The sequence below is a fragment of the Drosophila santomea genome, chromosome 2L (assembly GCF_016746245.2).
Source record: "Drosophila santomea strain STO CAGO 1482 chromosome 2L, Prin_Dsan_1.1, whole genome shotgun sequence".
Classification (NCBI taxonomy): Eukaryota; Metazoa; Arthropoda; class Insecta; order Diptera; family Drosophilidae; genus Drosophila; species Drosophila santomea.
In genome coordinates, this window is record NC_053016.2 from 11,760,564 (window position 1) to 11,780,660 (window position 20,097).

The following is a 20,097-nucleotide window of genomic DNA, read 5'->3' on the forward strand; positions in this document are numbered from 1 at the left end:
TTAGACATAGCTCTGCCCAATCGGATCGGTTCACTTCTTATTGATATACCATACATACATAATAAAATCAGTTCAAGTTTATACTTTACAACCCTATTAGTTGTGGAATGTGTATGATGAGTTGACGATTAAAAACACAAAAAATAAAAAACGTTTCTACGTAAATAGCTCAAAGCGCCAAATGCTGTACGTGAAACCGTTCAATACCGAGTTCACAAATCTTTACACGCAAAAAAACTTTGCACCCTGCTCCAATCTAAGTGATCTGATTGCAGTACACTATGTTCAGCGTTTCAATAAGGAGGTGCTTCAGTCGTGTTGCAGAGTCGAACAGTAATGACTTTGCTTGCTTTTACCAGAATATTATCTACGGACAATCGGAGAAACATTACGATAGGTAAAGACATCGTTAAAGTAAAGTTCAGGTTTTACAAGGCTTTTTTATGCTGATTAGGATGGGGAACAGCTCAAAATTCACTCACGACTACGTAGTACCCCTGAATGTCGAAGGAATGTTTGTGGAGTGAAATCCTTGAAAGACATTATAAACATTGAAGGATTGGTGGAGGATACCAAGTCCTACGACTGTCCCCAGTGTCAATCACTCTACTGCCCGTGGCCAGAAACCAGGTTTAAACGATATAATTTGTAAAAAAAGATAAATATAAAAATGTTATCATACATTTTTGTCCATAAAATAATGCGGAATATTGCGGTAAGGAAATTTTCAATTCTAATATGAAATGCGGAAACTATTTCAAGTGGGTTGTAAATACTGTTAACATAATGACTAGCCTTGTCAGGTCGGTAGTTCTAAAACGTATGTTCGCTATAGCAAAGAGCTACAAAATGTTACAACTAGTGCTTGTATAATTTTAAAAAACACTCTGTCTAAGAAATAATTTGATTGAACTCATCGAACATCCTACGTGGTATTTGCCGAAAATACCCGAACCTGACCTATCCTAAAGATAACACTGCTCGTGCCATTTGACATTCCATTTTCTACAGCAGATGTGCACAGAAGCTTGAGTGTGGCCTCGAAAATACATTTTCGTGCACGCGTACGTTGTATATTCATTGCAAATGATAACGACACCAGGGTATTCTTATTTAGCGGTGTTCTCCTCAAAATTCGTCTTAGTGGCGTCGTGTATGTGGTCGAAGGAACACCATGGAGCTGCGAATTTGTTACACACATTCGCTGTACAAGATCCTTGCCTTGTGCTGCTTTTTGACCATCGCGCTTTTTCTAATATATCCATTGAATTCCTCTTGGAATGCAAATAATAAGTTATATCCGCCTACCACGCGAGTTTCTCGAGTTTCGAAGAAGACTGAACCGCAGAAATACTATGTGAAAACATCCATGTGCCACATTCCCTTCGTTGATCCTTTCAACGACGAAGCTATGGAGTTATACAAACCGCAAACACTAATCACCTGCTCGAATGAGACCGATCTCATATCAACCAAATACAATAAAGTTATCAAACGTCACGTGCTGTATATAGACGACGAAGTCGCCCAAAAATTGCTTAATTTCACAGACACGGATTATAATTGCTTTTACCGCGAAATCAAATATGGAAGTCATGCAGATACTTACGACAAGTAAGAAAATCATTACCCTTATATTTCATCGTCATCATATATTTCGTAGTCTTAAGGGCAAAAAGTATTTCACGAGTGGTTACGAGGTGCCAGTCCACGTGGAGGGAATAATCGTCGAGTGTCAGACTACTGAGGATCCGATAGTCGTCCTCCAGAAGGACGCCTTCACCTTCATCCAGCATCGGCCGTTGCCCAAGGACCTCATAAAACCCAGGGCAGCTCGGAAGCCCAGTGTGATAATGTACGGTATTGACTCTCTTTCCCGGATAAACTTACGCCGAACTATGCCCAAAGTTTTCAACTTTCTCCAGGGCCCAGGATGGTACGAGATGCAAGGATACAATAAGGTAGGAATATAAGTTACATGCCTCTGACATACTATTATATTTTTATTTTAATTATATTATAATAATTAATATAAAATGAAGTTACTAAATTCATTTTTTAATAAGCTGGATTAATAATAACCACATCAAGAAAATGTACATATTTCCATTTTGTAACTTAGTCGGGAGCCAAAGCTTCTTGGTGTTTTTGTGTGACGACCTATTCTCATTATTCAAGTGCATGTATGTATATATCGCATTACTTAAATATCAACCACCTGTACAACTGTTCACATCGTTAAATATTAAACCAGTTTTCCACCGACATGGGGTAACAGCCCCGTCGAGAGTAAATATCTTTGAGTACTTATTAGTACTTGTTGCTAAAATAAATAATTATTTAGCTGTGGAAAATTTGGATATTGGACATGTTGGTTAAAAATCGAATCGTTATCACCACCTAAAAATAAGAAGTGGGTTAAAAGTAAAGTAATACATAAAAAAAATTCCACGTTTTATTCCATTCAGGTGGCCGACAACTCATTTCCCAATATACTCGCTATTCTCAGTGGATATTCGCCCAGTACGGCAAAAAAAAATGTGTGCGATACTGATGATGAAGGCTGCTTAGACAAAATGCCAATGATATGGAAGTATTTCGAGAATGCCAGTTATTTGACAGGATACGCGGAGGACGAGAGTGACTCAAATCATTTTAGCTACCTAAAGCCCGGCTTCTCCAAGAAGCCGATGGACTACTACTTTCGACCATTGCTTAGGGCACTGGAGTCCGAAATGGATGAGTACCGATTGCCGGAACATGACTACATGCGATACTGTCTGGGACGCAGGATAGCGAATCGTTATATCTACGACTATGCCCTGCAGTTCACTCAGCGTTTTGTGCACGATCGACCCATTTGGGGAATGTTCTGGTCAAATCACTTCAGTCACGATGATCCATTTCTGCCGTCGGCCATGCAGGAAAAGATTCTGGGAGATCTGCTCGATATGCAAGAGGATGGAGCTTTGGAAGAAATGATAATGATATTTTTCGCCGACCATGGTGCAAGATTTAGCAAGTTGACTACTCTGAAGGAGGGCTATTTGGAGGAGCGGCTGCCCATGATGTTTATATATCTGCCCCCCTGGTTCCGTGAGACATATCCATCTTATGTGAGGGCACTGGAGCTAAATCAGCACAGGCTTAGTTCCAACTTCGACCTCCACAATACACTCAAACATATCATAGAGATTGGAGGTACCCCAGATGGTCAAAAGCTACCCAAGTCCTTCGACTGCCCCACCTGCCAGTCGCTATTCTATCCCCTGCCGGAGAGTCGTACCTGTTCGGAGGCGGGCATTGAGGAGCACTGGTGCACCTGCGAACCCTACAGGACTATTACGGGACTGAGTTGGACCACTCCAATTGCCCACAGTGTGATCGATCGAATGAACGAGTATTTCGTTCAAAAGAACCTAACAAGTCTTTGCAGCAATCTGACGTTAGACTATATCCATAAGACTGAGTTGAAAACGGGCCTGAACATTGATTGGCATCAAGAAGTAAAGGAAATGGAAACTGCTGTTTATCGTACAAAGTTCAAAGTGAATCAGAATAGTGCTGACTTCCAAGCCACAGTGGTTTATCATAATTCCACCCAATATGCCGAAGTAGATGTGGAGAAAATCAGCAGAACGAACTCCTATAAAGATGACTCCACATGCATTGATGATAAGCTTGCAAAACTGTATTGTATTTGTTTCAGTGACCTCAACAAAAACTCTTAAGTACAAAATAAAGTTTAAGCCAAGTTTAACCTTTACGTTAGTTCTGAATGTCGATCGGTATTGCCATGCGCTTAACATAAAGAAAGTTTAAGGGACAACCGACATTCGAGGATAATGAAGTGATATATAAATTGACTTTGTTCATATCAAAGTTGTTAGTCAAGATGCGCAACATCTTATCTAACAACGCAATTGGAAAAGGAAACTAGGATAGAATTCAGCGTGCCTCAATCTTTATTCTAGGAAAGTACAAATGTTGAAAATAAAGTGCTTTTGGAGAATTATCAACAAGTGAGGAAACCCAAAAAAGATTTGGACTATCCGAAGGAGAGGAAACGTAAAAAGAAAATGATAATAGGATGCTAAGTTCATGGAATGTTTGGAGTTTATGCGAGTGCATGAGCGGTATTCTTGAAATGTTATCGAAATCGAACATCCTAACGGCTATGCCTTACTCACTCTTAGGCAAAATCGGTACTCGTCCAGTGAGCATGTACCGGAAATCGTTGGGTACGGGTTGGCCCACGGGTCCGGTTCCGGGTCTGCCCGGAACGTGTCCGTTCATCATCTGGCCGTGGGGTTTCCCACTCTCCAAGGCGACTGATCGTGGGCACGGCACCTGGGACATTGGACATTCCGGGTCGTGGAGAATGGCATCCGTTTTCTCGGTTTTGTTCAACAAACGCTGAATGTGATTCCGGCGGTAGTTGTTTGTACTGAGCAATACAAAAGGGAAACAAAAAGTATACAAATGATTAGAACACTAGCAAATTTCCAAATGTAAAGTAACTTATAAATTAAGATTTAGCCACCGAAGAGATTACCTTGTTCTCAAAGTACTAGACTTGCTACAAGTTTCTTGGATACATTGTCTGGGAGACAATACATTAATCCATAAAAAAATTCCACATTTTATATAATTTACAACATAAATAATTTTCTCAAAAGTAATTAGAACGTTTTTTTTCAGGTGGCCGATAACTCATTTCCCAATATACTCGCTATTCTTAGTGGATATTCGGCCAGTACGGCAAAAAAAAATGTGTGCGATACTGATGATGAAGGCTGCTTTGACAAAATGCCAATGATATGGAAGTATTTTAAGAATGCCAGTTACTTGACAGGATATGCGGAGGACTCGAGTGACTTGAATCATTTTAGCTACATGAAGCCCGGCTTCTCCAAGAAGCCGATGGACTACTACTTTCGCCCGTTGCTTAAGGCACTGGAGTCCGAAATGGATGAGTACCGATTGCCGGAATATGACTTAATGCGATACTGTCTGGGACGCAGGATTGCGAATCGTTATATCTACGACTATGCCCTGCAGTTCACTCAGCGTTTTGTCCACGATCGACCCATATGGGGAATGTTCTGGTCAAATCACTTCAGTCACGATGATCCATTTCTGCCGTCGGCCATGCAGGAAAAGATTCTGGGAGATCTGCTCGATATGCATGAGGATGGGGCTTTCAAGGAAATGATAATGATATTTTTCGCCGACCATGGTGTAAGATGGGGCAAGTTGACTTATCTAAAGGAAGGCTATCTTGAAGAGCGGTTGCCCATGATGTTTATATATCTGCCCCCCTGGTTCCGTGAGACATATCCATCTTATGTGAGGGCACTGGAGCTAAATCAGCACAGGCTTAGTTCCAACTTCGACCTCCACAATACACTCAAACATATCATAGAGATTGGAGGTACCCCAGATGGTCAAAAGCTACCCAAGTCCTTCGACTGCCCCACCTGCCAGTCGCTATTCTATCCCCTGCCGGAGAGTCGTACCTGTTCGGAGGCGGGCATTGAGGAGCACTGGTGCACCTGCGAACCCTACAGGACTATCACGGGACTGAGTTGGACCACTCCAATTGCCCACAGTGTGATCGATCGAATGAACGAGTATTTCGTTCAAAAGAACCTAACAAGCCTTTGCAGCAATCTGACCTTAAACTATATCGATACGGCTGAATTGAAAACGGGTCTGAGCATCGATTGGCACCAAGAATTGAAGAAAATGGAAACTGCAGTTTATCGTATTAAGTTCATAGTGAATCAGAATAATGCTGAATTCCAAGCCACAGTGGTCTACCATAATTCCACCAAATATGCCGAAGTAGATGTGGAGAAAATCAGCAGAACGAACTCCTATAAAGATGACTCCACATGCATTGATGATAAGCTTGCAAAACTGTATTGTATTTGTTTCAGTGATCTCAAAAAAGTCTCTTAAGTACGAAATTAAGTTTTAACTAAGTTGTAAAACCTTTACGTTAGTAAAGTAAAGTATATTCGTTGTATTTAGCCTCAACAATCGTGCCAATTCTATTCGTCAGAGAAGTATTTACTAAAAAAATGTTTATAAAATTTAATGTTGAATTTGATTTGGAGAATTATTTTGTATAACCAGATTTAAACATCAGAAGTAAGTTTTTCAGCGTAGTCAAGTATGAAAATAAAGGAAGATCAATGATAAAGGAAGAACAAACTGATTGGAAGAGAGTTTCTCCATGAGAGCTTCTGAAAAAGAGCGAGGTAGAAATGAAGATCGAAGACCTTGCTGAGCGTGTCGGAATGTAACATTGAGAACAATATGTAAAATATAGAAAGGCAGTTCGAGTTGGCCCTCCGACGAGGGCAGCAGTTTTTCACATTTTACCATTATCAAAATTTGCGAAAAACGGCAAAAAATTACATTTTCATTTTTTGAGCTCAGGTGGATTGGGAATTTTGTTACGAACTCAACGAGGTATGGCTTTTGGACAACTATTTTTTGTATAAAAAAACAAAACAAAAAAAATGTTTGTAAAAAATTGGATAAAAAATTTAAATTTTAATTTTTTGAGCCAGGTTGATAGGGAATTTTGTTAGGAATTGAACGAGGTATGGCATTCAACTTTTTTGCAACTATTGCACAAGGTATAAGATAAACGCAGGCTAGTCGAGTATTCCAGCAATTACAGAATCTAAATATCACTCATATGAACTTGAACCATTAACGGTGTTTAATGCCATCAAGCACTTCTGTCATTATCTAACAGGTAGGTTAGGTTAAAGTCCTTTTGGAGAATTATCAACCCGTGAAGACACCCAAAGAATATTTGGAAAATCCGATTAGAGGTAGAAAGAGAATGCAAGTTGTAATGGGTTGGTCTGGATGATAAGTTCCTAGAATGTTTGCAGTTTATGCGAGTGCATGAGGTATTCGAGCGGTCTTCCAAACCATGCTCACTTCTCATTCTGGGGAAAATTTCTGGTGTACCACAATATAGCAATTGATTATATAAATAAAAATTATAAGTATTAATTTCGTGGGCAACTTTTGAATCTCTTGAGATTTTATTGAAATCGTAGATTCTAACGGCTATCCCAAACGCACTCTTCGACTCTTCTGAGTCAGTACTCGTCCAATGAAATAAAGTGAATTTAATTCTTCTAACTTTTAATCGACCCTTTGGTCGTTTCGCATCTTCCGATTACCCAAAGGTGTAAGGTGAAAACCGAACTTGACCTTTCTCAAAGATATTACTGCCCGTGCCATTTGACAATTGACAGCCGATGTGTAAAGAAGCTTGAGTGTGGCCTCGAAACCATATTTTCGGGCACGCGTAGTTTGTTTATTAATAGCAAATGATAACGAAACCATGGCTATTCTTATTAAGGGGTGTTCTCTCCAAAATTTGTCTTAGTAGCGTCGTGTATGTGGTCGAAGGAACACCATGGAGTTGCAAAATTGTTACACACATTCGCTGTACAAGATCATTGTCTTGTGCTGCATTTTGACTATCACGTTTTTTCTAATATATCCATTGAATTCCTCTTGGAATGCAAATAATAAGTTATATCCGCCTACCACGCGAGTTTCTCGAGTTTCGAAGAAGACTGAACCGCAGAAATACTATGTGAAAACATCCATGTGCCACATTCCCTTCGTTGATCCTTTCAACGACGAAGCTATGGAGTTATACAAACCGCAAACTCTAATCACCTGCTCGAATGAGACCGATCTCATATCAACCAAATACAATAAATTTATTAAACGGCATGTTCTGCACATCGACGACGAAGTCGCCCAAAAATTGCTTAATTTCACAGATACTGATTATAATTGCTTTTACCGCGAAATCAAATATGGAAGTCATGCAGAGACTTACGACAAGTAAGAAAATCATTACCCTTATATTTCATCGTCATCATATATTTCGTAGTCTTAAGGGCAAAAAGTATTTCACGAGTGGTTACGAGGTGCCAGTCCACGTGGAGGGAATAATCGTCGAGTGCCAGACTGCTGAGGATCCGATAGTTGTCCTCCAGAAGGACGCCTTCACCTTCATCCAGCATCGGCCGTTGCCCAAGGACCTCATAAAACCCAGGGCAGCTCGGAAGCCCAGTGTAATAATGTACGGTATTGACTCTCTTTCCCGGATAAACTTACGCCGAACTATGCCCAAAGTTTTCAACTTTCTCCAGGGCCCAGGATGGTACGAGATGCAAGGATACAATAAGGTAGGAATATGAGTTACATGAATACAAGTTATACATCTAAACTCTAAACTGCGAATGCTTGATTTAAGTTTTTGGCAATAATTATTATAAAATGAAGTCATTGAATAGATTTCATTGAAGTAAGTTGGATAGATTATTATTATTATTTGTCGGCAGCCAATTCTCATTATTTAAATGCATGCTTATATCGCCAAAACTTAAATATCAACCACGTGTACAACTGTTCACATAGTTTAATAGTGAAGATCTGTGCGACCGGCATGGCGTAACAGCCCCGTCAAAAGTAAATATCTTTGAGTATTTCTTAGAACTTGTTTCTTAAATAAATAATTATTTAGCTGTGGAAAACTTGGACATGTTGGTTAAGTATTGAAAACGTTATCACCACCTAAAAATAAGCTGTGGGCCAAAAATAGAGTAATACATAAAAAAATTCCACATTTTATTCCATTCAGGTGGCCGACAACTCATTTCCTAATATACTCGCTATTCTCAGTGGATATTCGGCCGGTACGGCCAAAGAAAATGTGTGCGATACTGATGATGAAGGCTGCTTAGACAAAATGCCCATGATATGGAAGTATTTCAAGAATGCCAGTTACTTGACAGGATATGCAGAGGACGAGAGTAACTTGAATCATTTCACCTATAGAAAGCCCGGATTCTCTAAGAAGCCGGTGGACTACTACTTTCGCCCGTTGCTTAAGGCACTAGAGTCCGAAATGGATGAGTACCGATTGCCGGAATATGACTTCATGCGATACTGTCTGGGACGCAGGATTGCGAATCGTTATATCTACGACTATGCCCTGCAGTTCACTCAGCGTTTTGTCCACGATCGACCCATATGGGGAATGTTCTGGTCAAATCACTTCAGTCACGATGATCCATTTCTGCCGTCGGCCATGCAGGAAAAGATTCTGGGAGATCTGCTCGATATGCAAGTGGATGGAGCTTTGGAAGAAATGATAATGATATTTTTCGCCGACCATGGAACAAGATTTGGCAAGTTGACTACTCTGAAGGAGGGCTATTTGGAGGAGCGGCTGCCCATGATGTTTATATATCTGCCCCCCTGGTTCCGTGAGACATATCCATCTTATGTGAGGGCACTGGAGCTAAATCAGCACAGGCTTAGTTCCAACTTTGACCTCCACAATACACTCAAACATATCATAGAGATTGGAGGTACCCCAGATGGTCAAAAGCTACCCAAGTCCTTCGACTGCCCCACCTGCCAGTCGCTGTTCTATCCCCTGCCGGAGAGTCGTACCTGTTCGGAGGCGGGCATTGAGGAGCACTGGTGCACCTGCGAACCCTACAAGACTATTACGGGACTGAGTTGGACCACTCCAATTGCCCACAGTGTGATCGATCGAATGAACGAGTATTTCGTTCAAAAGAACCTAACAAGCCTTTGCAGCAATCTGACATTAAACTATATCCATAAGACTGAGTTGAAAACGGGCCTGAACATTGATTGGCATCAAGAAGTAAAGGAAATGGAAAGTGCTGTTTATCGTACAAAGTTCAAAGTGAATCAGAATAGTGCTGACTTCCAAGCCACAGTGGTCTACCATAATTCCACCAAATATGCCGAAGTAGATGTGGAGAAAATCAGCAGAACGAACTCTTACAAAAATGACTCTACTTGCATTGATAATAAGCTTTCGAAACTATATTGTATCTGTTTCATTGACCTCAACGAAAACTCCTAAGTACAAAATAAAGTTTAAACCTTTTTGTTAGTTTTTCACCTGGTTTCCATTATTCGTTGTATTTAGCCTCGTCAAGAGGCCGCAGCCCATGTCGTCCGTGCCAATCTATTACTTTTTCCCAGTATTGGAAACTGCTGAGATGCGGGAAGTAATGTTTAATCGTGAACTTGACGACCGCTTGTGGAAGGGAGATCAATGATAAAGGAAGAACAAACTGAATGGAAGAGAGTATTTCCATGAGAGCTTTTGAAAAAGAGCGAGGTAGAAATGAAGATCGAGGACCTTGCTGAGCGTGGCGCAATGTAATATTGAGAACAAGAGGTAAAGTGTAGAAAGGTAGTTATAGTTGGCCCTCCGACGAGAACAGTAGAACTATTTAAAAGTAGTAACATTGCGGCTCGCTGCGCTGTGAAGGCAAAATAAGAAAGAACGTGAAAAACAGCGAACAGCCCCAAGAAGGTGCACCATTGGTGATGATGCTAAGCAAATCGCTTTCGGCAAGGCGATGGATGACACATAAAGAAATTCCAATATTACTGGTCCTGGCACATACATATGTACATCGCAAATTGATTCCAACTCGCTGGAATTGAACCAGGCCTCTAAAGGAAGAAGAACAAAATGCATTAGAAACTAAGAAACAGGGCAAAAGAGTACCGAAAGAGAAGAACAGTAGAAAGAAACGAGACCAGACCAGTCCATAGCAGCGGCAGATCAACATTAACGTGTTTCCGATGCGTTAACGTTGCACATATTGCAGTGTGTAAGAAGGAACCAGCAACAGCGAATATAAGCATCGAGAGGAGAGTGAACATGTGTGTAGTAATTCAGCCGAACGGGCTGGCAATATAATTTCCTTTTTTCTTTGATTCTGGTTCCGAATGCTCGTTAATAAAGGAAACAATCAGCGAGAGGCTAGCAGGCAAAAGATGCCATAATCTTAAAATTTTGAGAAGCATAGGCCACAATGTTGTCAAGAGCAATTTGCAAATTCTGTACACTGTCCAAATTTCTGTATTTAACTTTAAGTTATTATTTCACGTAGTGGATAAGTACTGCCTTAAATATGATATATTAATTGCATGAGATATTTTCCAACTTGGATTTGGAGTAATGTTAGAGAATAACATATATATATGATCCATTATTAATAATTATTCGACACCCGATCATCGTACTCACGTGGTGACTGATCGTGGGCACTGCACCTGGCACATTTGTTTCCAGGTCGTAGAGAATGGCTTCCGTTTGCTCGCATCTTCTGATTACCCAAACGGGAAAGGAGGAAACCGAACCTGACCTTTCCCAAAGATATTACTGCTCGTGCCATTTGACAATTGACAGCCGATGTGTAAAGAAGCTTGAGTGTGGCCTCGAGACCATATTTTCGAGCACGCTTACGTCATTTATTTATAGCTAATGATAACGAAACTATGGTTATTCTTATTAAGGGGCGTTTTCTTCAGAATTTGTCTTAGTATTGTCGTGAATGTGGTCGAAGAAACACCATGGAGTTTCGAATTTGTTACACACATTCGCTGTACAAGATCCTTGCCTTGTGCTGCATTTTGACTATCGCGTTTTTTCTAATATATCCATTGAATTCCTCGTGGAATGCAAATAATAAGTTATATCCGCCTACCACGCGAGTTTCTCGAGTTTCGAAGAAGACTGAACCGCAGAAATACTATGTGAAAACATCCAAGTGCCACATTCCCTTCGTTGATCCTTTCAACGACGAAGCTATGGAGTTATACAAACCGGAAACACTAGTCACCTGCTCGAATGAGACCGATCTCATATCAACAAAATACAATAAAGTTATCAAACGGCATGTGCTGTATATAGACGACGAAGTCGCCCAAAAATTGCTTAATTTCACAGATACTGATTATAATTGCTTTTACCGCGAAATCAAATATGGAAGTCATGCAGAGACTTACGACAAGTAAGAAAATCATTACCCTTATATTTCATCGTCATCATATATTTCGTAGTCTTAAGGGCAAAAAGTATTTCACGAGTGGTTACGAGGTGCCAGTCCACGTGGAGGGAATAATCGTCGAGTGCCAGACTGCTGAGGATCCGATAGTCGTCCTCCAGAAGGACGCCTTCACCTTCATCCAGCATCGGCCGCTGCCCAAGGACCTCATTAAGCCCAGGGCAGCTCGGAAGCCCAGTGTTATAATGTACGGTATTGACTCTCTTTCTCGGATAAACTTACGCCGAACTATGCCCAACGTTTTCAACTTTCTCCAGGGCCCAGGATGGTACGAGATGCAAGGATACAATAAGGTAGGAATATGAGTTACATGAATACAAGTTATACATCTAAACTCTAAACTGCGAATGCTTGATTTAAGTTTTTGGCAATAATTATTATAAAATGAAGTCATTGAATAGATTTCATTGAAGTAAGTTGGATAGATTATTATTATTATTTGTCGGCAGCCAATTCTCATTATTTAAATGCATGCTTATATCGCCAAAACTTTAATATCAACCACGGGTACAACTGTTCACATCGTTTAATAGTGAACATTTGTGCGACCGGCATGGGGTAACAACCCCGTCGAGAGTAAATATCTTTGAGTTCTTGTTAGTACTCGTTGCTAAAATAAATAATTATTTAGCTGTGGAAAACTTGGACATGTTGGTCAAATATTGAAAACGTTATCACCACCTAAAAATAAGCTGTGGGCCAAAAATTGAGAAATACATATAACAAATTCCACGTTTTATTCCATTCAGGTGGCCGACAACTCATTTCCCAATATACTCGCTATTCTCAGTGGATATTCGCCCAGTACGGCAAAAAAAAATGTGTGCGATACTGATGATGAAGGCTGCTTAGACAAAATGCCCATGATATGGAAGTATTTCGAGAATGCCAGTTATTTGACAGGATACGCGGAGGACGAGAGTAAATTTAATCATTTCACCTTCAAAAAGCCGGGATTCTCCAAAAAGCCAATGGACTACTACTTTCGACCATTGCTTATGGCACTAGAGTCCGAAATGGATGAGTACCGATTGCCGGGAAATGACTTAATGCGATACTGTCTGGGACGCAGGATAGCGAATCGTTATATCTACGACTATGCCCAGCAGTTCACGCAGCGTTTTGTGCACGATCGACCCATTTGGGGAATGTTCTGGTCAACTCACTTTAGTCACGACGATCCATTTCTGCCGTCGTCTATGCAGGAAAAGATTCTGGGAGATCTGCTCGATATGCATAAGGATGGAGCTTTCAAAGAAATGATAATGATATTTTTCGCCGACCATGGTGCAAGATTTAGCAAGTTGACTACTCTGAAGGAGGGCTATCTGGAGGAGCGGCTGCCCATGATGTTTATATATCTGCCCCCATGGTTCCGTGAGACATATCCATCTTATGTGAGGGCACTGGAGCTAAATCAGCACAGGCTTAGTTCCAACTTCGACCTCCACAATACACTCAAACATATCATAGAGATTGGAGGTACCCCAGATGGTCAAAAGCTACCCAAGTCCTTCGACTGCCCCACCTGCCAGTCGCTGTTCTATCCCCTGCCGGAGAGTCGTACCTGTTCGGAGGCGGGCATTGAGGAGCACTGGTGCACCTGCGAACCCTACAAGACTATTACGGGACTGAGTTGGACCACTCCAATTGCCCACAGTGTGATCGATCGAATGAACGAGTATTTCGTTCAAAAGAACCTAACAAGCCTTTGCAGCAATCTGACGTTAGACTATATCCATAAGACTGAGTTGAAAACGGGTCTGAACATCGATTGGCACCAAATGAAAGAAATGGAAACTGCTGTTTATCGTACAAAGTTCAAAGTGAAACAGAATAGTGCTGACTTCCAAGCCACAGTGGTCTTCCATAATTCCACCAAATATGCCGAAGTAGATGTGGAGAAAATCAGCAGAACGGGACCCTACAAAAATGACTCCACTTGCATTGATGATAAGATTGCAAAACTATATTGTATTTGTTTTATTAACCTCAAAAAAGTCTCTTAAGTACAAAATAAAGATAAAAATATGTTGTAAAACCTTTATGTTAGTTTTTCGCCTGGTTTCCTTTATTTGTGCTATTTAGCCTCGTCAAGAGGTCGCAGCCCATGCCTATCTATTCTATTACTTTCTAAGCTCCGTGCTACAATAAAGTAAACATAAGCTTGAAGTTCGATAAAACAAACTAGTGCTATATTCATTACATTAGAATTGAAGTTGTGTTGAACAAAGCTATTGCCACACTTACACTAATAATAAAAAGTAAACATTTAATATCATCGTCGATAAATATTCATCTCTATTTATTCGTTTTCACTGTATTGACCTTGTTTATCGATTGTAATCTCCGGGAGCAGCTCGAAGTCAGTTGTTAGGCATAGCTCTGCCCAATCGGTGCATTTCTTATTGAAATATATAATAAACTCATTTTAAGTTTTTACATCACAACCCTGTTAGTTGTGGAATTTTTTTCTGGTGATTTAGGACGATGTTTAAAACTAAAACGTATACTTCGGTGTCATCTAAACAATTAATTTTATGCATATTTATTTTATTCCTATTAATAATGTGGAATATAACGTCTTTCGGAGTGTATGATGAGTTGACAATAAAAAACATGGAAAGTAAAAAACGTTTCTACGTAAATAGCTCAAAGTGCCAAATGCCGTACGTGGAACCCTTCAATACCGAATTCACAAATCTTTACACGCAAAAAAACTTTACACCCTGCTCCAATCAAAGTGATCTGATTACAGTAAATTTTGATTCTATTTTAAATCACTATGTCCTGCATGTCAATAAGGAAGTGCTTCACAAGCTGTCGCAGTCGAACAGTAATGACTTTGCTTGCTTTTACCAGAATATTATCTACGGACAATCGGCGGATCACTACGATAGGTAATGTGAATGTTTAAAGTGAAGTTGAGGTTTTACAAGTTTTATCGTTTTATGATGAGTAGGATGGGGAACAGAACTAAATTCACTCACGACTACGTAGTACCCCTGAATGTCGAAGGAATGTTGGTGGAGTGTAGGTCAGCGGACGAGAAGCGTATCCTGCAAGAGGACGCTTTTACGTTCGTTCAGCATCAGAAATCTCCTCCGAATTCGGAAAGAGATCGAAAGGCTAGTGTAATAATGTACGGCATAGATACCGTCTCAAGAACCAATCTTCGGCGCTTGATGCCTATGGTTTTCGAGTTCCTAAAGTCTCCAGGATGGTACGAAATGATGGGCTACAATAAGGTAAGGAACTCAGAAAAAGTTATTCCCTAAGTGGTGTATCGCTTATAAAACCCAATCAAAGCACTGTTATTTTAAGACGTAAGTTTTATTTCAGGTAGCTGATAATTCGTTTCCCAACATATTTGCCGTTCTAACAGGATATTCCCCGCATTCGGCTGTAAATCAGATATGCGATGCAAGTCAACCAGGATGTTTAGATAAAATACCCTTCATTTGGAAGGAAATGCAAAGAGAAGGCTATTTAACAGCCTACGCCGAGGATTCACTAAACATCAATACTTTTAATTATTTGAAACCAGGGTTTTTCAGAAAGCCCACAGATTACTACTTTCGTCCCCTTTTGGATGCCCTGGAAAAAGAAACATTTAACCTGTATTGCCCAAGCTGTAAAATGAAATATTGCCTGGGTCGCCGACTTGTAAATAGCTACATCTTTGACTACTGCCGCCAGTTTATGCAACGATTCGTGGCCAAACGTCCCATCTGGGGCATGTTTTGGTCAACTCACTTCAGTCACGATGACTTTACAATGCTCTCGGCCATGCAACATAAGGTCTTAGGCGACCTGCTTAATTTCGAGAAGGATGGATCTTTCGAGCATACAATTATGATATTCTTCTCGGATCACGGATCTCGGTTTGGTCCCCTAATGGCCACCAAGGAATCGTTTCTGGAGGGGAGACAACCCATGATGTTCATTTACTTGCCGCCCTGGTTCCGAATAAAATATCCCCACTATGTAGAGGCTCTGGCCCAGAATCAGAATCGGTTGAGTTCCAACTTTGACCTGTACAATACCTTGAAACACATTATAAACATTGAAGGATTGGTGGAGCATACCAAGTGGTCCTACGACTGTCCCCAGTGTCAATCGCTCTTCTACCCGTTGCCAGAAACCCGAAGCTGCTCGGAGGCGGGCATACCGGAGGCTTACTGTACCTGCCACAACTACGAGGAAGTCCAGGAGGACCGCGGGACTTGGCGCATGGTCGAGCTGGTGGTCGATCGCATTAACCAATACCTCCAATATCATAACCTTCAGAGCCTGTGTAGCAATCTCACCCTGAGGGTGGTCAACGTCACTGAAGTAAGAATGCTAGAGAACGATGAACATGTAAGTCAGGGCAAAGGATTGCGCCATTATCACACCAAATTCCAGGTTCATCAGAATTTGGCCCAGTTCTTTGCCACCGTTCTCTACGATAGAAGAACTGAAGAACTCCAGATCAATGTGGAGCTAATTAGCCGAATAAATAGATACAGGACGGATGCGGAATGTTTAGACGACAGTGTTAAAAAGTTGTACTGCATATGCCTATCAAATATAAGAAACAATGAATCCATATTAACTATCCAGTAATCAAAGACCTTAATATATTATATGTATGCAAAACAGTTTATATTCCATTTAAATTGAACAAATATTTTCGAATTTTAATTTTATGCAGAAGTAATCGCAAACTGGCTTAAGGAATATAATTTGTAACAGGAGAGAATGCTTTTGTCGAGTTTAACCACTATCTGATATCCGTTACTCAGCTAGCGGAAGTTCGAAGGGAACATTTCAACAATAATATTTTCTGGCGATTTTTGGACGTGGAAACTCAATAGAAAATTAAAAGACTAATAAATAGAATAAAATAACAAAATATTTTTCAAAATGATTTACGGACAGGGCCAGATCGACACGGCTATTGATCCTGATCAAGATTGTGTATGTTACATAGTTTTCAACGAATCTAGAGTGCCCTCTACGAATAACCTGTATAAAAATAGAGAAATATAAAAATGTATGTTATCACACAATTGTATCCATAAAATAATGAGGACTTTTACACTATGGTAAATTTTCCATTTTTAAATTTAATGCGCAAGTTATTTCAAGTTGTAAAATAATGACTAGCGTTGGCAGGTCGGTAAATCTAAAAACGCGTGTTCGCTCGAACGTTACAATTAGAGCACATCGAACTCTAAGAACACTCTGAACTTTAATAACTTTCAAAGTGTTTACTGAAAATTCAATTTTTGACAGCCGATGTGTAAAGAAGCTTGAGACCATATTTTCGAGCACGCGTGCGTTATTTTTTCATAGCAAATCATAACGAAACCATGGTTATTCTTATTTAGGGGCTTTATCTTTAGAATTATTCTTAGTAGTGTCGTGTATGTGGTCGAAGGAACACCATGGAGATTCGAATTTGTTACACCCATTCGCTGTACAAGATCATTGCCTTGTGCTGCTTTTTGACCATCGCTCTTTGTCTATTATATCTATTAAATACGTCTTCGAATAAAGGTAATAAGGTTTATCCGCCTACCACGCGAGTTTCTCGAGTTTCAAAGAAGTCTGGACCGCAGAAATACTATGTGAAAACATCCAAGTGCCACATTCCCTTCGTTGATCCTTTTAACGACGAAGCTATGGAAGTTTACAAACCCAAAACACTAATCACCTGCTCGAGTGAGACCGATCTCATATCAACAAAATACAATAAAGTTATCAAACGGCATGTTCTGCACATCGACGACGAGGTCGCCCAAAAATTGCTTAATTTCACAGACACGGAATACAATTGCTTTTACCGCGAAATACAATATGGAAATTGTGTAGATACTTACGACAAGTAAGACAAGTGGGAGACCCCTATTTCGCTTGAAAATCATTACCCATATATTTCATCGTCATCATATATTTCGTAGTCTTAAGGGCAAAAAGTATTTCACGAGTGGTTACGAGGTGCCAGTCCACGTGGAGGGAATAATCGTCGAGTGCCAGACTGCTGAGGATCCGATAGTCGTCCTCCAGAAGGACGCCTTCACCTTCATCCAGCATCGGCCGCTGCCCAAGGACCTCATTAAGCCCAGGGCAGCTCGGAAGCCCAGTGTGATAATGTACGGTATTGACTCTCTTTCTCGGATAAACTTACGCCGAACTATGCCCAACGTTTTCAACTTTCTCCAGGGCCCAGGATGGTACGAGATGCAAGGATACAATAAGGTAGGAATATGAGTTACATGAATACAAGTTATACATCTAAACTCTAAACTGCGAATGCTTGATTTAAGTTTTTGGCAATAATTATTATAAAATGAAGTCATTGAATAGATTTCATTGAAGTAAGCTGGATAGATTATTATTATTATTTGTCGGCAGCCAATTCTCATTATTTAAATGCATGCTTATATCGCCAAAACTTTAATATCAACCACGGGTACAACTGTTCACATCGTTAAATATTGAACATTTGTGCGACCGGAATGGGGTAACAGCCCCGTCGAGAGTAAATATCTTTGAGTTCTTGTTAGTACTTGTTGCTAAAATAAATAATTATTTAGCTGTGGAAAACTTGGACATGTTGGTTAAGTATTGAAAACGTTATCACCACCTAAAAATAAGCTGTGGGCCAAAAATAGAGTAATACATAAAAAAATTCCACGTTTTATTCCATTCAGGTGGCCGACAACTCATTTCCCAATATACTCGCTATTCTTAGTGGATATTCGCCCAGTACGGCAAAAAAAAATGTGTGCGATACTGATGATGAAGGCTGCTTAGACAAAATGCCCATGATATGGAAGTATTTCGAGAATTCCAGTTATTTGACAGGATACGCGGAAGACGAAAGTACATTTAATCATTTCACCTTCAATAAGCCCGGATTCTCCAAGAAGCCGGTAGACTACTACTTTCGCCCATTGCTTAAGGCTCTGGAGTCCGAAATGGATGTGTACCGATTGCCGGGAAATAACATCATACGATACTGCCTGGGACGCAGGATAGCGAATCGTTATATCTACGACTATGCTCAGCAGTTCACGCAGCGTTTTGTGCACGATCGACCCATTTGGGGAATGTTCTGGTCAACTCACTTTAGTCACGACGATCCATTTCTGCCGTCGTCTATGCAGGAAAAGATTATTGGAGATCTGCTCGATATGCAAGAGGATGGAGCTTTGGAAGAAATGATAATGATATTTTTCGCCGACCATGGAACAAGATTTGGCAAGTTGACTAATCTGAAAGAGGGCTATCTTGAAGAGCGGCTGCCCATGATGTTTATATATCTGCCCCCCTGGTTCCGTGAGACATATCCATCTTATGTGAGGGCACTGGAGCTAAATCAGCACAGGCTTAGTTCCAACTTTGACCTCCACAATACACTCAAACATATCATAGAGATTGGAGGTACCCCAGATGGTCAAAAGCTACCCAAGTCCTTCGACTGCCCCACCTGCCAGTCGCTATTCTATCCCCTGCCGGAGAGTCGTACCTGTTCGGAGGCAGGCATTGAGGAGCACTGGTGCACCTGCGAACCCTACAAGACTATCACGGGACTGAGTTGGACCACTCCAATTGCCCACAGTGTGATCGATCGAATGAACGAGTATTTCGTTCAAAAGAACCTAACAAGCCTCTGCAGCAATCTGACATTAAACTATATCCATAAGACTGAGTTGAAAACGGGCCTGAACATTGATTGGCATCAAGAAATAAAAGAAATGGAAACTGCTGTTTATCGTACAAAGTTCAAAGTGAAACAGAATAGTGCTGACTTCCAAGCCACAGTGGTCTACCATAATTCCACCAAATATGCCGAAGTAGATGTGGAGAAAATCAGCAGAACGAACTCCTACAAAAATGACTCCACTTGCATTGATGATAAGCTTTCGAAACTATATTGTATTTGTTTCATTGACCTCAACAAAAACTCTTAAGTACAAATAAAGTTCAAACCTTTACGTTTGTTTTTCCCCTGTTTTCCTTTTATTCGTCGTATTTAGCCTCATCAGAGTGCCAATCTTATCTTTTACTGTTTCCCAGTATATTTAAAGGTTCCTTAACGAACCAAACTTTTGATATTAGTTGATAAATAAGTACTTAACATCAAACA

At 40.4% G+C, this 20,097-nt stretch overlaps 6 protein-coding genes across 6 annotated transcripts; all 6 read left to right on the forward strand.

The window, feature by feature from the left end:
- The first annotated feature begins 47 nt into the window (after positions 1-47).
- LOC120454892 lies at positions 48-3,760 on the forward strand. The gene is made up of 4 exons (XM_039640540.2): positions 48-397; positions 455-1,614; positions 1,664-1,961; positions 2,469-3,760. Exons 2-4 carry the CDS (start codon positions 1,175-1,177, stop codon positions 3,729-3,731), a joined length of 2,001 nt encoding a protein of 666 aa, XP_039496474.2. The 5' UTR covers positions 48-397; positions 455-1,174; the 3' UTR covers positions 3,732-3,760.
- Positions 3,585-5,964, forward strand: LOC122756403. The gene is made up of 2 exons (XM_044005758.1): positions 3,585-3,691; positions 4,702-5,964. Exon 2 carries the CDS (start codon positions 4,810-4,812, stop codon positions 5,962-5,964), a length of 1,155 nt encoding a protein of 384 aa, XP_043861693.1. The 5' UTR covers positions 3,585-3,691; positions 4,702-4,809.
- Positions 5,965-6,520: 556 nt separating this feature from the next.
- LOC120458531 lies at positions 6,521-9,985 on the forward strand. Its single transcript, XM_039646208.2, has 3 exons — positions 6,521-7,890; positions 7,940-8,237; positions 8,693-9,985. Exons 1-3 carry the CDS (start codon positions 7,451-7,453, stop codon positions 9,953-9,955), a joined length of 2,001 nt encoding a protein of 666 aa, XP_039502142.2. The 5' UTR covers positions 6,521-7,450; the 3' UTR covers positions 9,956-9,985.
- Positions 9,986-10,103: 118 nt separating this feature from the next.
- Positions 10,104-13,966, forward strand: LOC120444093. Its single transcript, XM_039623620.1, has 3 exons — positions 10,104-11,903; positions 11,953-12,250; positions 12,707-13,966. The coding sequence occupies exons 1-3, from the start codon at positions 11,464-11,466 to the stop codon at positions 13,964-13,966; spliced, it is 1,998 nt and encodes a 665-aa protein (XP_039479554.1). The 5' UTR covers positions 10,104-11,463.
- A 375-nt stretch (positions 13,967-14,341) lies between these two features.
- On the forward strand, positions 14,342-16,566 carry LOC120458432. The gene is made up of 3 exons (XM_039646074.2): positions 14,342-14,857; positions 14,920-15,205; positions 15,300-16,566. Exons 1-3 carry the CDS (start codon positions 14,448-14,450, stop codon positions 16,563-16,565), a joined length of 1,962 nt encoding a protein of 653 aa, XP_039502008.1. The 5' UTR covers positions 14,342-14,447; the 3' UTR covers position 16,566.
- An 804-nt stretch (positions 16,567-17,370) lies between these two features.
- LOC120458431 lies at positions 17,371-19,953 on the forward strand. Its single transcript, XM_039646073.2, has 3 exons — positions 17,371-17,829; positions 17,906-18,203; positions 18,659-19,953. The coding sequence occupies exons 1-3, from the start codon at positions 17,390-17,392 to the stop codon at positions 19,919-19,921; spliced, it is 2,001 nt and encodes a 666-aa protein (XP_039502007.1). The 5' UTR covers positions 17,371-17,389; the 3' UTR covers positions 19,922-19,953.
- The last annotated feature ends 144 nt before the right edge of the window (positions 19,954-20,097 follow it).

Coding starts and splice junctions, on each gene's coding strand:
- LOC120454892 (XM_039640540.2), top strand. CDS start 1,175: ATGGAGCTGCGAATTTGTTACACACATTCGCTGTACAAGATCCTTGCC. Junction 1,615..1,663: donor CATGCAGATACTTACGACAA/GTAAGAAAATCA, acceptor TATATTTCGTAG/TCTTAAGGGCAAAAAGTATT. Junction 1,962..2,468: donor AGATGCAAGGATACAATAAG/GTAGGAATATAA, acceptor TATTCCATTCAG/GTGGCCGACAACTCATTTCC.
- LOC122756403 (XM_044005758.1), top strand. CDS start 4,810: ATGCCAATGATATGGAAGTATTTTAAGAATGCCAGTTACTTGACAGGA.
- LOC120458531 (XM_039646208.2), top strand. CDS start 7,451: ATGGAGTTGCAAAATTGTTACACACATTCGCTGTACAAGATCATTGTC. Junction 7,891..7,939: donor CATGCAGAGACTTACGACAA/GTAAGAAAATCA, acceptor TATATTTCGTAG/TCTTAAGGGCAAAAAGTATT. Junction 8,238..8,692: donor AGATGCAAGGATACAATAAG/GTAGGAATATGA, acceptor TATTCCATTCAG/GTGGCCGACAACTCATTTCC.
- LOC120444093 (XM_039623620.1), top strand. CDS start 11,464: ATGGAGTTTCGAATTTGTTACACACATTCGCTGTACAAGATCCTTGCC. Junction 11,904..11,952: donor CATGCAGAGACTTACGACAA/GTAAGAAAATCA, acceptor TATATTTCGTAG/TCTTAAGGGCAAAAAGTATT. Junction 12,251..12,706: donor AGATGCAAGGATACAATAAG/GTAGGAATATGA, acceptor TATTCCATTCAG/GTGGCCGACAACTCATTTCC.
- LOC120458432 (XM_039646074.2), top strand. CDS start 14,448: ATGTTTAAAACTAAAACGTATACTTCGGTGTCATCTAAACAATTAATT. Junction 14,858..14,919: donor TCGGCGGATCACTACGATAG/GTAATGTGAATG, acceptor TATGATGAGTAG/GATGGGGAACAGAACTAAAT. Junction 15,206..15,299: donor AAATGATGGGCTACAATAAG/GTAAGGAACTCA, acceptor GTTTTATTTCAG/GTAGCTGATAATTCGTTTCC.
- LOC120458431 (XM_039646073.2), top strand. CDS start 17,390: ATGGAGATTCGAATTTGTTACACCCATTCGCTGTACAAGATCATTGCC. Junction 17,830..17,905: donor TGTGTAGATACTTACGACAA/GTAAGACAAGTG, acceptor TATATTTCGTAG/TCTTAAGGGCAAAAAGTATT. Junction 18,204..18,658: donor AGATGCAAGGATACAATAAG/GTAGGAATATGA, acceptor TATTCCATTCAG/GTGGCCGACAACTCATTTCC.